This window comes from Gracilinanus agilis, chromosome 6 (assembly GCF_016433145.1).
Source record: "Gracilinanus agilis isolate LMUSP501 chromosome 6, AgileGrace, whole genome shotgun sequence".
In the NCBI taxonomy this organism is placed as follows: Eukaryota; Metazoa; Chordata; class Mammalia; order Didelphimorphia; family Didelphidae; genus Gracilinanus; species Gracilinanus agilis.
In genome coordinates this window covers 36498856-36517136 of record NC_058135.1, presented here as the reverse complement: position 1 = coordinate 36517136, position 18281 = coordinate 36498856, and the positions used below count along the sequence as shown (strand labels likewise).

The 18281-nt window shown below is 38.7% G+C and overlaps 1 protein-coding gene across 1 annotated transcript in view; it reads left to right on the top strand.

Moving 5' to 3' along the window:
- Window positions 1-9007: 9007 nt before the first annotated feature.
- PAQR3 (progestin and adipoQ receptor family member 3) overlaps window positions 9008-18281 on the top strand; it is an 83621-nt gene continuing 74347 nt past the window's right edge. The window contains exons 1-5 of the mRNA XM_044681558.1: window positions 9008-9358; window positions 12905-13067; window positions 13792-13842; window positions 15470-15625; window positions 16731-16928. Of these exons, the coding sequence (XP_044537493.1) occupies window positions 9174-9358; window positions 12905-13067; window positions 13792-13842; window positions 15470-15625; window positions 16731-16928 (753 nt within the window). The 5' untranslated portion in view covers window positions 9008-9173. The remainder of the gene's footprint in view (window positions 9359-12904; window positions 13068-13791; window positions 13843-15469; window positions 15626-16730; window positions 16929-18281) is intronic.

Sequence of the window (18281 nt, the reverse complement as noted above, 5' to 3'; positions counted from 1 at the left end):
CTACTTAGAAAGATTAATGCCTGAGGGATCCAGGAATTTCTGACTTCTTACATTCAATCATTCAATAGGCTTCTTTCTAAGCTAGAAACATCTGTTTGGTCAATGGTGTTGAGAGAAAGAAACACAAAGCAGAAGGGCCTTGAGATTCTAGGCGTAAGCTCGCCAATACACATATGAGTGTTACCAAGTATGGAAAACAATCATAGCTTGAGGGGTTGGGGTTGGGGTATATAATTTCTTTCTCCCTTCTTCATTGGAAGACACAGAGAGAGTTCCAGATGATACATTCTGGAGAGAGAAGGAAGAGATAGAGAATAGAAATTGTCTCTTCCTTTAAAGTCTTTAAAAGAGTGGAAAGCTATCCATTTTCAGTAGACAAGAGGGAAACTGTTTTATCAGATCAAAGTATAAGTCCTTCAGTGCTGGGACACACATGTCTCCAGACAACTTCAACTTAGCTATATGCATGCTCCAAACGGCATGCATATTGACAGGAATGATGAGTAGGTGAGAAGTGTCTTACTTTCATTACAATGAGTGGGAAACTAAGAAAGTTGTAGATGAGTCTTGTCCAAGGTCATGTACCATGTGGGGGAAAAAAAAGACTCTCTAAAGTCAAGATGGCTAACCCTCTCAAACATATACTGTATTTCAGTTTTCCCTAAAAAAATAGGCCTATAAATTAAATATTTTTAGGCTAAGTTATTTTAAAAGTGAAACTGTGATGTAATTTTAAAATCTTATTTATTTAGTCAGTAAAAACAAAAACCTCCTCTCTCCCTTATCCTCATTTCTTCTCAGGAGTTGATTCTTTTATATTTAGAAACATTAATTCAAGCACATTATTGAATTCATTGCAGAATGTTAAACATAAAACTGTTTCCCAGCTATTACTATACATTAGACTACTCTAAAATATGTTCCTTTCTCAAACAATCAAGTATTCTGCAGGGGGAGACTGACATCTACAGGAACAATTGATATCTACACAGGAAAGCCTGCATGTAAAAAAAATTTGTTTAATTAATTGTCCATCTAACATTTTCACATAGAAATTGCTTTGGAAATGTATTTAAAACAGAAAAATGTGGAGAATATTGGGTTAGAGGGTTATCTAATTCATCCTGATTACTTTAATGAGAAGTAAGCTATAAGGATCTTTGTTTTTAAAGATCTTTGAGAAGGAATTTATACAGCCTCCCTATGCCTTAAAGTTTTCTTGAAATGAAATCCTGGTGGATTCTAGCCATGATGACTGCCCAACCAGAGGCAAAGCATTCAGAGCATGGGCATGGTGCTCATGCACATGCACACACACACATACACACTCCAGCAAAAACCTGAAATTCACACAAGATTAAATAATAATCAGGAAATCCAGTTTAAAAATGCATTAAGTGCCTTGTTCCAACCCAGTACTACAATAAGAAATATGCCAGAACAATAGGAAAAGGGACTACCCATAAAGTCAGGGAAAGTTGGTCAATGAGCAGTTATTAAGAGTTTGGTGTTTACCAGGCACTGTGCTAAGTGCTAGGGATACAAAAGGAGACAAAAAAAAGTCCCTAACCTCAAGAAGTTCACAATCTAATGCCAGAATAGACAAATAAGTCAGTAGTCTCATAAAAGGCCCAGAAACTATGACAAGACTATACCTTGCAAGTCTCTGTCTCTGGAAGCAACAGAATGGAAGATCCCAAAAAGGATCTTTTGTGTTCAAAATAGGTGGTGTTCAAAATAGGCCTTGGAAACTCCAGGGTACTAGTACCATCTAGTGCCCAAAGATAGAGCTGGTCCCTATTCAGACCAGACCCAAGGGCTCTAAGGGCTAATATCCTGTCCTGAGATACCAGAGAGAGCCCTGAAGGGCTCTGAACCTTAACAACCCAGAGAGAATTAACTCTGAAAGATAGAAGCCAGCAAAGAAACCCAGGGGACCTAGGGAAAGTGAAGTGGGGTCAATCAGACCACCCAAAATTGTATCAGAGGTTTCTCTGATACAAAGTCTCAATTCAGAAATGAAAACTGAAGAGATGTGTAAACCTGAGAAAGCAATGATCGGTACCAAAAATATATAGGCTTATTGTTAACAAAGTACTTCAAAGCATTGTATGAATATATTAATTGTTCTTATTGTTATAGTGAAAATGTCATATCATTAGAGCAAAAGATAATGTGGTATAATATAAGGAACACCTATTTAGAATTAAAAGACCTAGTGTCAGGTCCTGGTTCTACTGGTTGTTTGGTGTTGGACAAGTCACTTAACTATGCCTTAGGTAATACCTAAATGACCCACCTCGTGGGGCCATTATGAGAACCAGCTGAAATACTATGTGTAAAGTACTTTGTAGATCTCAAAAAACTCTAGGGCTATAAACTCTAATAACTATTTTACCTGCCTTGTCTCCTTCTAAGACTCATGCTAATGCCACAATAAGGTTTAAGGCTCCAGGAAAAAGAAAATTTTAAAAAACAGAAGACTTCAAAAAAAGGTTTAAAATAATACATTCACCTCAAATTAATTTGTGCTGCTGACAACCCCAAATCTTTCATCCTCCCATTCTCCCCATAGTCAACATCAATCTATAAAAAAGAGGTCATTTCAGACTAATTTCTTCCATAAAAAATAAAATATTTCCAAAAGTCTAATTAAATTTTTAAGCATTTTAACAGGAGCTAAAAAGTGTTTTTCTTGCTTGTACCATACTTGGGCAACTAATTTTTTTAAAGGGTAAAGGAAGGGGACTTTGCCCATTTCTCAAATTAACCTGTATAACAAACAAACAAAGTCTATTCTCCCACCCCCGTTTGCTTAATTTTCCTCTTGCCAAGCTGCTCCAACCTCAGCCCTGCCACTTACAAGCTATGTGACCTTGGGTAAGTCATTTTTTCTGGGCCTCAATTTCCTATATTTATATAAAAGGATAAGGGTGAATTCCCTTGATGTGCTAAATTGGGTCATCTCTAATGGAGCTAGTTATATGTGCTCTGGCTATGTGGGGAAAGTCACATGCTCTGGTCCTTTCCTAAAGACATGTGGCTGGAGACTCTCAACTTGCTCTCCCACGTCTGGGAGACTGGGGGCTGTGCCAAAGAAGACTGGCAAATTAGCCAGGGTAATCACCTACCCAGCTCTTAGGGACTATAAGGAATGAAAAGGGATAGGTTCCACATGCTTTGAAGGTGACCTCTTTATTGATCCCTTGTATTTGCAGAAAGATGGGGATGGGAAGCATGCTCTCCCTCCCTTCCAACAGCTATGACAAATACAAGTACTTGGCAGCAAGTACCTATGCTTGCCTATGTGACCCTGAGACGAGACCTGAAGTCTCTAGGATACCTCTTCTGGTTTATACTGTTTTGCCTCAACCAAGGTCACTAAACAACATTCTTGAGAGACAGTAGCTTCAAGCCCTGCAGGTTACCTAGTTTCTGGATGCTCGAGAATGAAGCAAGGAATGAGCCAGTGTATTCAGAGAAACTGAAGATTAGAGAGTGAGAGGTGATTTGATAGAGCAATCCCTCTCTTCCTGGAAGAGTGAAAAGGATATGAGTTCAAGAACACATGGATAAACAGAGGAGAAAAAAATGGGAGATTAGGTTGAGGAAATCGAGAGGGCAAACTATGAGAAAAGGAGATCACAACCATAATTTTCTCAGGAAGGTATGGAGAGGTCTTCTGCTGACCAGAAAGATAAGTGGGATCTGGGGAGGAGGAAGGGGTTGGTTTATGGAGAAAAAAATTTTGGAACAGATTCTATAGGGAATATAATACTTGATCAGGAAGGACAGATGACTGCCATGCAACAACAGAAAGGGCCAGTTGAGATGAAATAATGTATAATCCAAGGACTCTAGGCTCAGTTAAATCTGCTTCCAGTCCTGGGCAATGAACCCAGAACAGAGTCATTGTCTTTCTGGATTAAAATTTCAGGAAAACTTGAATGAAATTCATATTGCAGAAATTTGAACAAAAGTTAAGTTATATAGCTGGTGTATAGGTTTCTCCAAATGTTAATAATAGGGTTTTCAATTTCTACACATTCATTGTACATTAGGAATAAATGCCCTTTAGGGTTGCTAAACTAGTGTTCTCCTTTCACCTTGAACCTGTATCAACTGAGATGCTCATTGTAGTCATTATTGAGAGCATTATTGCCTGGCCCTTCATGGCATTGCTTTTTTTTTTCTCATCTATTAGAAGTATAATATATCTTCTGAATTCATTCATTGAACTCACTCATTTTTAGCAGGTCAACTCCCCAAAAGGTGAACTACTATTGACTCCTATTCTCCCTCCAACAGGGTTGTAAGAATAATCATGAGGAGTTGTGGCTTTTAATACTATTGCTCAAGCTTTATCCAGCTCATCCTGTCTCTACCATATCAATCAACCAAATAATATGAATTAAATTTCACAACAGGATATTTACTAAGAAATAGAGCAAGGACAGAAGTTAATTTCTCCCAATCCAGGAATACACTCCCTTCCACCTCCACAGTCCCACTAGGCATGCAGAGTCAGGAGGTAACAGGGTGAGGGGGCCGCAAGTGGGCACAAACTGAAGTATCATGGTAGTGGGATTGCAGGGAATATGTGGGGGCTTGAGGGGTACCTTGCAATTCCTGACTCATGGAGTCCTTTCATTTCAGGGAAATGCTACAATGGATGAAAACCTTCCTCGGATGGGTTTCAGCTTTCAGGATCGGATGTCTTAGCTGATTGATCAACTTAATACTGGGCTAGTCAAACACTGCTCATCTGCTGTACTGGCATTTGACTGTCACAGCCACCCATTTCAGGGTTCTCTGCCACCAACTCTGGCTACTTGAAGAGATCTCTAATGTGTCTTCAGATCTTTTGAAGCTCACTGGATTGTAACCTGATCAATTATGGCTATTCGTTCACACAAGGTGAGAAAAGGATGAATATAAAAGAGACAAAAGAAACAGGAACATTGACAGACAAATGGCAGATAGGGCATCTGCTATTCCTCTCCCAACCCGGTGGCTTACAGCAGTCTTTCTCTCTCAAAAGCCATGGGGAAGAGTGATTACTACTTTAACGTGTATTCAGTTCTGGCTCCTCAAGGCCAGTCTTTCCAGGTCCTCAGTTAACAAAAAGACTGTCATTGTACAGTACTAAACTCTCAGTCACATGTGGCACATTTCTCCTAAATACTTCAAAACATTTTTTGTCCTCAGCAAAACACTAGGGTACTTTTTTGAACTTACTACATATATCTCAATATAGAATAGATTTCTGGAGTCCTAGGGAGGCTAAAGCATTGTTCTCTGACTTACTTGGTAACATACAGGAAAGGTTTTTGAGACTCAATCAACATGCCACATATCTTGTACCATCACCCACATACAAGCAGAAATCACAATGTCTGCCAAATACAGTGATACAAATCCAACAAACTTTATCAGAGGTTATAGCTTGCTTAGTACTTTGTCTATTGGAGGGTACTACTTGAGTAGCATTTATGTATTCGAGTCTGGAAGTCTAAGGAAGGAAAAGCATGGGAAGAGGGACGAATGAGCTATTTTACAGCTCACTTTTTAATTTGCTCTTTGAAAGTAGCAGAGAAGAGACAACTCCTTGATCTAGAATCCATTCTCTTGAACTTCAAGTCAGTCAACCAATCAGGAGGAGGCAGCTCCAGTCATTGAAATCCAATTTGTAAAGTGTTCAGTGTGCAAACCTGCCTCTTCAGTAGGTGCCTTTTGCAAAATCCCATCCTGTAGTCTTATAAAGTTTATTAGGACTCCCTGTATTATATGGATGCTGATTATGCTAATGGAAGTTCATTATGCTAACTCAAATGTGAACCTAATAATGTGATTATATGACTCTAGCTGAGTTTTAGTAGCATCTAATAAGAAGTAGGATCTAATGCAAAAATCAAATGTTTGGCTTAGAAAAGTCAAAACTGGGTTTTGGAAAGAGACAATTTAAGGGGAGAGGGCAGTGTGGTATTTAACTTTGGGATTTAATATTGAAGGGAAGAAACAAAATCCAAAGTAAATGTAACAGGTTGAGAAAGGTAGGATGGCAAGTGATGAGGGTGTCTTGAAATTAAAGAATAGAAGAGGGAGATACAGAAAGAGATGTATGGATAGTTATACCTCAAAATGAAATTTCAAAATTTTGCAACACGTGGAAGTGAAACATATGTAGATGATGATGAGATCATCCTTGTAGAGTCCAGCTCATACCCAAAATTCTTTAGTGGGTTTGAATCACCTGTGGAGGGAAGTTGGGCACTGGAAAGCAAAGGGTTAAGCTTATCTAGAAAGAATGAGACATAGAAAAATCAGAGAAATAAGAAACACAGACAAGACATAATGTGGTGTCATCAGGTCAAGCAGTCAACTTCTCAGATGGTCAGAGGTTCCAGAGTAACTGCCTTTATTAAGGAAAGTAGGAATGAGGGTTGCAGGATGTCAAACAGGTGTCAAGGCAGAAATATTAGCATTATATTGGCAATCAACAACAAGATAAAAGAGATGGATCCCAAGACAATGGTATAACAGTGGCCAGACCAGAAGCTCATTTGAAAGTACTTCTTCCATCACCAGCATATACCACAATTTGTTCAGCCATTCCCCAATTGAAGGGCATCCCTTCGTTTTCCAGTTTTTTTGCCACCACAAAAAGCTCCTTGATTTAGCTCCTTGTATATTTGAGTAATTAGACCTCTGTCAGAATTTTTTGTAATAAAGATTTTTTTCCCAGTTTGTTGTTTCCCTTCTGATTTTGGTTGCATTGTTTTTGTTTGTACAAAAGCTTTTATTTAATATAGTGAAAATTATTTATTTTACATTTTGTAATTTTTTTCTAACTCTTGCTTGGGTTTTAAAATTTTCCCTTTCCCTTAGATCTGTCAGGTATATTATTCTATGTTCACCTAATTTTCTTATAGTTTCCTTCTTTATATTCAAGTCATTGACCCATTCTGAATTTATCTTAGTATAGGGTGTGAGATGTTGATCTAAACCTAATCTCTCCCATATTATTTTCCAATTTTCCCAACAGTTTTTGTCAAATAGTGGATTTATGTCCCAAAAGTTGGGCTCTTTGGGTTTATCATAGATAGTCTTGCTGATGTCACTTACCCCAAGTCTATTCCACTGATCCTCCCTTCTGTCTCTTAGCCAGTACCATATTGTTTTGATGACTGCTGCTTTATAGTATAGTTTAATATCTGGTACTGCTAGGCCACACTCCAAGTTTTTTTTTTTTTCATTATTTCCCTTGATATTCTTGATCTTTTGTTCTTCCAAATGAACTTTGTTATAGTTTTTTCTAATTCAGTAAAAGTTTTTTGGTAGTTTGATAGTGATGGCACTAAATAGGTAAATTATACTACTGTGCTCAAAGGAATAATAAACTGGAGGGATTCCATGTGAACTGGAAAGACCTCCAGGAATTGATGCAGAGTGAAAGGAGCAGAACCACCACGGAGGCTGATACACTGTGGTAAAACCGAATGTAATGGACTTCTGTACTAGCAGCAATGCAATGATCCAGGACAATTCTGAGGGATTTATGGAAAAGAATGCTACCCACATTCAGAGGAATAACTGCAGGAGTGGAAACACAGAAGAAAAACAACCGCTTGAAAACATGGGTTGATGTGGACATGGTTGGGGATGTGACACTAAAGGACCACACAAAGGCAACTATCAATAATATGTAAATAAGTCTTGATTGATCACACGTTAAAACCAGTGGAAATGTGTGATTGATATGGGGGGGGGGGGTGAAGGGGAAAGTAAAAATAAGAATCGTGTAACCATGGAAAATTTTTCTAAAAAAATAAAAAATATTAAAATTGTGGTCATAGGAAAGAAAAAAAATACTTCTTCCTTCAGCACACCATCACATTCAGATGCTGAGTGTAAGTCTTTGACATTACAAAGAAGCTACTGAAGTTGCTAGCCAGCCTTCCAGGTTGGAGACAATGGGAGAGGTTTGAGTTCCACAAAATTTGAGCCCCAATTCAATTTAAGGATTCAGAAATCAATCATGGGAAATATTAGAAATATATCCAAAAGTCTTGTCCACAAGTACTTTGCTCATTTAAATATATCTTTAATATCTTCATGATTCGTTATAATTGAAACCCTACAATCTTAGTGACTAAAGTGGAACGAAGGTCAGGAGGCTAATGAACTGGGAACCCCAAGTGTTAATAGAGATATCAGCAATCAAAATCCCCAATTTTAAGGACATGGGTTTGTGGAGGAAGGGAGTATGATCCAGAAGGGAGATAATAGGGGATACTCTTAAAAAAAAATCGTGCTGCCATCAGGTTCCAGCCAGGGTGATGAATCTGGATGAAGTAAGCCTCCAAGTTAGTCAAAGGGAAGAAGATTCAGAAGGGGCAATCAGTAGTAAGGAGTGTGGGGGTGAAAGGGAGAGCAGGAGTAGAGGGCCATTTGTGAAAGGGCTGGGGCGTAACTTCAGGGCAGTATGAGCTGGAATTCCCATCATAGCTCCCCTAACACCTGTCCTCTACTTGGAAGGTTTCTAGTAAGGGGGAGCTCACTACCACCCAAGGCAGTCCATTCTCCTTTGGACTAATCCTGTCTATAGATCACTTGCTGAGTATTTATTTGCACGTCGCCTCCCCCATTAGATTCTAAGCTCCTTGACCACACAGTCTTTTGCCTCTTTTTATATCCCCAGAGCTGGCGTCTCTAAGCTCAATGAATGTTAATTACCTAATGGATTGATCAATTTCACAAAAGAGAGGTATGCAGCGAGAAACCCCTCCAAACTCTGGGCTTGAGCCTTGCCAGAACTCCAAGCTAAGAGCAGGGGCAGTACGCGTGCGCCACGGCACCCAGGCGCGCTCTCGCGTGCCGTGCGCGCACCTAGTCTCCCCTTGCCAGTCTCCCGGGTCCGAAAGGGAAGGGAGCAGCCCCCGTGGGCGGTGATGGCGATGGCTATGGCGCCGGGCGGGCATCCGAGTCAACGTACTGACGTCAGCACCTCCGCGTCTGCGCAGACGAGGCGTCGGAGGCTGAACCGCGGAGCTGGGAGGTTCTCGGGCCGCCGCGTCCCCGCCCCCGCTGCTTCGGGCCGCCGCTGGCTCGGAGCAGGCTCCGGGCCCGTCCTCCCTCTGGCCGAGGAAGGGGCGGCGCTGGCGGCGGCCGCGATGCACCCGAAGCTGCTGAAGAACGCGCACTACATCGAGCTGGGCAGCTACCAGTACTGGCCTGTGCTAGTGCCGCGGGGCATCCGCCTCTATACTTACGAACAGATCCCCGTGTCCCTCAAGGACAACCCCTACATCACGGACGGCTACCGGGCCTACCTGCCCTCGCGCCTCTGCCTCAAGAGGTAAGTGTCCTGCCCCGCTGCCGCGCCCTCTTCCCCCGCACCGGCTCGCGCTGTGGCCCTTGCTCCAGCTGCGGGCCGGGGTGGGGGAGGAGGGAGCGACCCGGCCCCGCCCCCTGCGCCTGGGGCATGACGTGCCTGTAGATTGCAGTTCTTGGGGTTAGGGATGAGGGGGCGGAACTTCGGGTCACCCACCCCGCCCCCACGTGCTGGGCCCTGGGCTAGTTTTGACACGCCTGTGCAAAAAGAGGTGAAGTAACACAGGACTAGCATTTACGGAGCGTCACCTGTGGGGGGGGTGCAAATAGACAGTCCCTACCCTCCAGGAATAAATTGGATCTGAGCTTGCTCTGGGCAATACCCTGTAAAGGAGAGTAAAAATTCAGGGCCTTTTAAATCAAATAAGAAACAATAAATTGAATAGCATTTACGTAACGCTTGGTGTTTTGCAAAGCCCCTTACAAATATGCTCTGATATGAGCCCCTCAGAGCCTCAGTGGTAAGTGCTGCTATTATTCCCAATTTATAGATGAGGAAGTTAAGTGATTCGTCCAGGGTCGTAGCTAGTGTCTAAGGCCGGATTTAAAGTTTTCCTAACTGTTGCTGTGCCACTGAGGACAATAAGAAAAAGAAAACAATTTAAAATGTTCTGCACAGAATCTGGACCGTGGTTTTGGAAAGTGATAAGATGGGCAAGCCACTCTCACAGTGGCTGATTTCCACTATCCGTGGCCCTTCTGATTTCTAAATAGGGATTTTGAAGACTGAATGGAATCCAATTTCTGAGAACCCAGCGAATGCTCATCCTGAATCAGTAATATTCCTTCTAGTACCATACTCACCAAACATACCACCTTCATTTGTCCTTTTTTGATCCTTTGCAGATTAATTTTCTCAGTCTTTGAGCTCTGGAATCATCTCATTGCTTCTTCCTTCTTTGGCTGCAATGAAAAATGTTCATATAACAGTGTGATTAAAACATTCTGTTCTGATAGTTGGTAAGAACTGTCCAATTCACTCGTAGATTTCTAGCCAGAAGGAGCCTTAAAAATCTAACCCCTTCATTTTCAGAGGAGCAAACTGAAACTCATACAAACCCAGTGGTAATCTCCAAAGCACAAGCTTGTCAGGCTGCTTTCTCTTTCAAGCACATTCTTCAAAGACAACTTTTAACAAACTTGTTTAATCTATTTCAGCCTACACTTTCAATGTACCATGCTTCCTTAGCCATTCACATTTTTTACTGTTGTACAAACATTTTTATGAGAGATAAAAAGAAAAGGTAATGTTACATAACCCTGTTGACCTTCCATCTTTTTTTTCTCTCAGAGTTTTCATGGTACTACATCTTGTGCTACTCACTTTCTTCTCTAGGGGTAACTATGTTCTAGATGCTCTTCTCTCCCCACCCCATCCCTCTTCTCTTCTCTTCTTTCTCTTCCCCCCCCCCCCATTCCCTTTCCCTCCCTCCATATCCAGTCATTGAAAAAGTCTATTTGATTCTAACTCCACACCACCTCTTGTATCTCTTCCCCTCTCAGTACTCTTAACTCCCACTACCTCAATCTAGGTCATCATTGCCTCTAGTCAGGATTATTATGGTAGCTTCCCTACAAGTCTCTCCTGTCTCTAATCCACCCCTTCAAACAACTGCTGAGTTGATATTTCTAAAGGACAGGTTTGTTCGTGTCAGTGCCCGATGAAGAGCGTCTCCCTATTGCCTTTAAGATAAACTGCAAATTCCGCTATTTGGCATTGGCCTTTCATTACCTGGTCTATCTTTCTGGACTGTTTGAATAAATAATTCATTTAATAAAGACATAACACTCAGAGAAAAATGATCCATAACTCAGTAAAAAGCAAGCCCAACATAACACGATTAAAAGCAGCTAGCAAGGAAGTTACTCGGGGTCTCAGAGCTCCAACATTGATCCTCCAACCTGATCCCAGTCAGAACACCTTGGAGCAAAATTAACTCCCAGCAGCCCACATCTGTTCCATACCTTCCTTGGCTCACAGAACCAGTTTTTGGTGATATGGAAGTGACTTGAAGCTTCCCTAGTTTTGTTAGTATCCTGGCCCATGCCAATACTCACCTTTCTTTCTATCTCCCTCCTCTCCCTTATCTTCTCCCCCCTCCCCCCATCTTTTCCCACCTCCATGTCTCTTGATGTCTTTCATTCTCTCTATTCACATTACAATACTTCTAGATCAAGTTCTTACCCTTAGCCTAAACTATTGCAGTGTGATGTATTCCTAATTCATCTATATGAACATTTATATGCACACCTGCCAAACAGATATTCCTACAGGTTTGACCACGTCACTCCCTTCTTTGCACTAGTGATCAAGGACAACCACCACTGATCTATTTTCTCCCAGAACAGTCCTATTCTCTCCCTCTGCCTCTTCAAGTCCCAAACTTCTCTTAAGTGCCACTTCCTTTAAGCAGCCATTCTGGATTCTCCTAGGTGTTAATCAGCTTCTTCATAGCCTGGTTAGGAGGTTATTTTGTGTTGTATCTCCCTAGTAGCACATAAACTCCTGGAGAATAGGGACTCACTTTTGTCATTGTATCCTTAGCTCTTGGCATGGTGCCTGTCATGTAATATTGGCTTCATAGATGCCTGTTGATTAATGTGTTAATAAATTTTAGAGGTAGAAGGGACCTTAGAGGAATCTACTCTTATTCTCTGTAAATGAGAAAACTGATGTCCAAAGATATTTGCTTCAAATCACCCAGGTAATCTGTAGCAGAACCTGGATTGGAAATCAGAGTTCCTGACTCTGATGCTGCTGTTCTTAGATAGGCCAAGTTAGAAAAGCTGAATTTTAGCCCTAATTCTGTCACTAACTCTGTAACCCAAGTTAAATAACTAAACTTTTTTCCAGGATTTATTTTTGTCATCTGTAAGATAAGTGATGGGAGGGATCCTGAGGATCCTTCCAACTTCGAATACCTGTGGTTCTATGAAATATCAATTTTTATCTGCTCCGAGTTCAAACCCATGGGAGGTATAGACTCATTTTCTCTTTGTTTACAGTTATCAGGGTAGGCAAATCTTCCTGAAATCTCCATCAGATATATCCGTTGGATGCTTCTCTCAAGTCAGATGTAATGTCTGCAGTATTCAAATATCTTTACTCCAGGACTTTGTAATTGAGGGTGATCTAGAAATCCGCAGGTTTCAGTTAAGTCAGATTTAACTGGACCATGGATAGGACCTTGGAGAGCACTCATTCACTTAGAGGTGAAGAAACTCGGGGCCAGAAAGGCTAAGAGGTTTGCCTAAGGTCACAGATAGCACATCTAAGAACTGGTGTTTGAACCCAGGTCTTGGCTCTAAATCTAGCATCCATTCTATTCTCTCTTGCTGCTGCTTCTGTCTGGTGGGCAGCTTCTCATGAAAGTGGACTTATTAGATACCACAGCTCAGGTTATACACACTTAGATGCTGAATAACTAGCAATTCTCCATAACATTTTGATAGTCGGTGGTGTGCCAGACGATCGGAATCTGAAATGCCTGTTTGCATATTTGTTTTGCAGTTTGTTTATTTTATCCAATGAGACAGTAAACATCTGGAGTCATTTGCTGGGCTTCTTCCTCTTCTTCACACTGGGTATATATGACATGACTTCTGTATTACCTTCAGCAAGAGCTTCTCGAGAAGACTTTGTAATTTGTTCTATTTGTCTTTTCTGCTTTCAGGTAAGTGATTTTATAAGCCGTGGTGAGGAAATAATTCAGGCTTTATTCATCCATCTTATAATCAAAAGCCAAATATTTTCTTTTGGACCTCTGAGATCTGGGTTACTTTCAGGATTGATTAAGGTTTCTGACCTCCAACTGACAAGCGGCATCTAATTAATTAATTAATCCAATTGATTAATCAGTTCTGCCAAAATTCCCCTTTGCCCTCTGCCTCCACCCCAACACTTTAAAAAAATTCCCCAAAGATTCCTTCATTTCATATCACTGTAAATATCTAAATGAACATGAGGATAGTTATTTATTTTTCTTTGTATAACCCCAGAATTTAGCACAGTACATAGTCAGCATTTAATAAATGTCTAGATGATTTGTGGTTGTAATCAATTTTATTAGACAGTGGTGAAACATCTAATAAGTTAGTATAAATAAACTATTCTGTCCCCCCTCTATTGCTCTATATTATGTTGGTTGCTTCTATCTCTAATTTTCCTACTTTTCAGCATTGTATTGTGCTTATTTGACTTCTCATCCATCCTTTTTATGTTCATTTCTGACTCTATTGTCTGCTTAAACTGATCTGACTTCAGGTGGTTAGTATTTGCTCTAGTTTTCTCTGTCTATTCCATTTATATATTTGTAGCACTTTTAATTAGTTTTGTTTATTTTGTCTATAAATGCCCTTTTGTTAAGCTTCAGTATTCATTTTTTTTTAATCTTACAGGTTTTTCAGGAAATGCTGATGTGGTTTCTAAATGTTAATAATTTGTTGAGGGTATGATAGAAATTATTTTAAAAGTAAACAGCATTGGAAACTTACCTTTATAGTTTTAAACAACTCTAAACAAAATGTTTTCTAAAGAGGTATGACCACAAAGGAATAAGACTAATTTCATGTGTGGTGTATGAAATAAATTTCATAACTTTATACCATAGTGTTTTTTATAGAGAGAGAATCACAAAATAGGTGATATATATTTCCTATTTTTGATTCTAAATCAATTAAAATGACTATGATATTTGAGAAGGTGAATAAACATTAGTTTATTCCTACATGTCATTTGTAAATTTTCTATCATACCTAAAATGTAAATTATATTAAATTTATAAGGATGCTAAAACATTAATAGGAAAGAAAAATTCAGTTTTCTATGCCAGTGGACAATAGCACTAGCATAAGTAATTCCAAGTGGTAGGTAATCGTTTCTATCTTACTTTGAAACAGTATTTTTTCAAATATTTAAGCTTTTAATCCTTAAGCTAGGTTTATTTTCCTACTATATTTACTTAGCCTCCTATCAAAATTGTTATTTAATCCCTGAATGCTTCCTTAAAGAAAAATTACTAAATTGTGGTTATTGTGGATGCTAAAAGAAAAAAAAAATCAGAGGCATATTAAGTATGCTAGGTGATATAGTGGATAGAGTGCTAGGCCTGGAGCCTGGAAGACCTGAGTTCAAATCCAGCCATATTTTGCTGACTTAGCCATAACCCTAGCTAAGTAACTTAACTTTTGTTTGCCTCAGTTTCCTCAGCTATAAAATGGAGATAATAAAAGCAACCATATCATATGATTGTTGTGAGACTCAAATGAGATGGTATTTACAAAGCCCTTGGTATAGTGCCTGGCAAATCATAAACACTATAAATGTTCGTCATTTTCATAATCATCCCAAGTTGTAAATCTTAGATTTAAAAATTTGCTATAATCATAAGTTATCTCTAAAAAGATTTTAAACTAATTCCCCCCCTTTATTTTTACCATTATAAAATTGGAAGCTGTTCTAAAAAACATTTTAACTTTAAACATAATAAAAATTCAGCAAGTATACTAGAGTTGGAAGGGACCCTAGAGATCAGCTAGTCTAACCTACTCACTTTATAGATGAGAAAACTGACAAACAGGTCTACTTAAGCAAACTCCCACATCTAGACAGTGGTAGAGATTTCCGCTCTTTCCACTCTGCCCTTTCCCTATCATATGAATTGTTGAGCCCATTGCATTGGATGCCGCTTGTCAGTTGGAGGTCAGAAACCTTAAACAATGCTTGTTTTTCCTGGAATCAAGATAAGCCATATTTAGCTTATGATTTTATAATTAAACTCTTAGTTAATTGACTAAAAGATGTGATAGTATTTTTTTAAGGAACATAGATAATGCATGTATTGTTCTCAGAATATCAATGTGTTCAATCATTTTAATTTAATTTGGTCATACGGAATTGTAATAATTAGTTTAATATTAGATGATGCAAAATGTTACTTTATGATATTTTAGACTGATATGGTGTTTGGTTTTTTTCCCTTCAGGAACTAGATTCAGTAACCTTTGCCTTGTTTTTGGTTTCAAAACTCTCGTTTAAATGTCACTAAGGTTTGTTTTCATTTTTCTTTTTCCATAGGTCTGTATGCTTTGTTCTGTAGGTTATCACCTTTTCTCTTGTCATCGCTCAGAAAAAACCTGTCGGCGATGGATGGCATTAGATTATGCAGGAATCTCTGTTGGCATACTTGGTTGCTATGTGTCAGGAGTATTTTATGCATTTTATTGTAATAATGTAAGTTAAACATATTGCTCATTGGCCCTTCAATCTTTCATATTGGTGTTTCAGTTGCCAGGACTAAACTTTGTATTTATGAGGAGTGCATAATTCATTGGTGAAGAGTATGGAACGTTTTATATGGAAATAAATATAAGTGATTTTTGAAAGTGGGAATTGAGTTCTATAATCTTTGTCATTTTTTCACCAATTTTACTATTCTTTCATTAAGGAAAAATTGTGTGCCATAGGATATAGACATTAAATTGTCATATGTTAATCAGTGATGTGCCTAAGCTATTTGGCAGTATACCCTAAGTCTTTTTACACTCATTTATGAAGATCCTGCTCTGTTCCAGTCACTAGTGATACAGAGACAAAAAAAAGAAAAGTCTCTGCCCTTAAGGGATTTCACAGTCGTTTTGGGGAAAAAGAGCAGGTATGAAGAAAATTAAATTCAAAGTTCATCTGAAGTATACAAAATAGTCTCTATGTTAAGCTTAATTTTCATGTGAGTAGTACTCACATGGTTTCTAGGAGAGAATGGATTTCAGTAAGAATGTCAGTCATTTGAAGGATTCTTGCAGAGAAAGGGGGAAAAAAATGGTGTGATCTGGCCACATAAATACAAATGAACTCTATGCTTTACACAAACAGTGTTCAACATGGCTCAAATCAGATTAAAATGTAATTTGGAAATATTTAACTAAAAAAACACAATAACATTAATTTGTAGTATGTGACCTGCAAGACTCTTTATGACTTAGTGGCCCCCGTTTCTATTTGAGCTTGATGTCACTGCTTTAGGTGCCAAATACATGATGTTTCAAAGAAGAGAAATGTATACAAGAATGAAAAAAATATGCTAGCATTAACAAAAAAAGGGCATTTGAGAAAACATTCATGATTACCTGCCTGTTTTTCATCTTTAACTTGGTTATGTATTGACATTTTAAAAAATACATAATTTTAGTATGTCTTCCCAAGAATTCAAAAGCTAATAAGGAATAGTTTTTAATATGAAAAGAGGGAATTGAATAAATAATTTGGAATTATAAATCAAAAGTTATAATTTCCTTGTAATTAACTGAAAAACCCCATTAATTTTCCCTTCCCCTTCTAGTACTGGCGTCAAGTCTATCTTATTATGGTGCTTGCTATGATCCTCACCGTCTTCTTTGCTCAGATTCATCCCAGTTACCTCACTCAACAGTGGCACAGACTTCGTTCCATTATCTTTTGTTCGGTGTCTGGGTATGGAGTGATTCCTACTATTCACTGGGTCTGGCTTAATGGAGGGGTCGGCGCACCTATTGTACAGGTATGTTGTTGACATCATTATTTTGTGATTAAAGAAAACAGGCGTTTCTTTATTGGAATAGAAATATTTCTTACTTCTTCCTCTTCTGTTTTGCCAGATGAAAAAAATTTTAAGCCTATTTAATTGTTCATAATTATTTTAATTAAATTATTAAATGGCATTTGACTAGGATTATGAATAAAGAATGAATCAAAGAGTAGGAGAAACCAAAATGTAAACAGACATTTTTGCTGTTTTCTTATAAACTCTTTTAGTGTATTTTGGGAAGGCAGGGTAACAGGGTTAAACTTATTGGCTGACAAATTTTTGAGAGCAGGAGAAGAGTCCCACAGGATGGGCTATGATCTACAGAGCTGAAGAGAATTTCCAAATTCATGTCATAGATTCATTTTCTCATTGTGCTCCTTTACATCCTGAAAGCCATCATCCATAAAAATGGTTACTGAAGGTTCTAATAAAAGACATTTTTATTTCCCATTACTTTTTTTCCAAATCTTGAGAGAAAGAATGGGAACATACTAGCTACAGATCAGCCTCTTAACAAACTTACCTTGGTCTATACAGATTTAATTTCCTAAATATTTAACCTGAATTTCAGTACTTCTTAGTGACACTTTATATTTGTTAGTATCATTTAGCTGTGTAATTAGAATTTTGTACCCTTGGACTTCATTTCCCAGCATCCCACTTTTGTCCTCACATTGCATTCGTATGTTTTGAAGATAAGTTTGTGTGGCGCCACCCTCTCTTCTGCTCTTCTGCTTTTATGGTCTTGGAAACTGCTCTTTACTCAGGTTCTTTACTTTTCCTCTACTTCAGGTGATTATTAATAAATCTTATAAAACATAATACTTGGAGTTATTAGATATTAATTTTAATCTTACAACACAAGGGTGGGGGTCAGTCAGTCAGCAGTCAGGAAGCATGGATTAAGCACCTGCTGTATGCCTGGCGCTGGGCTAGATGTGCTGAGACACAGATAGAAATAGAATATCCCTGCTATTAAGGCACTTTCATCCTATTGGAGATGTGAACATTACATTCAGCTTTACTACCAGAAATGCAGAGAGAACTGTCATGCTAATTCCTACTTTAACTTTGAAAGGGTATCAGGACTATCAGAAGTGTATTCCTGAAACTGATAAAAGTAGAAATGAAATAGTTACAACTAACAAGTAGTCTTACCATGGACTTCTGAATGGAGTATTCATATGTCACACTGACTCCAGAAAGTATTTAATAGTACAGGAGAAGATCTAAAGTAATAGTTTAAACCTGAGACTCAAACTTTAGTTCTTCATCATGGCTGAATTGTAGATTTGATTACAATATAAAATATAGTCACTAGACTAT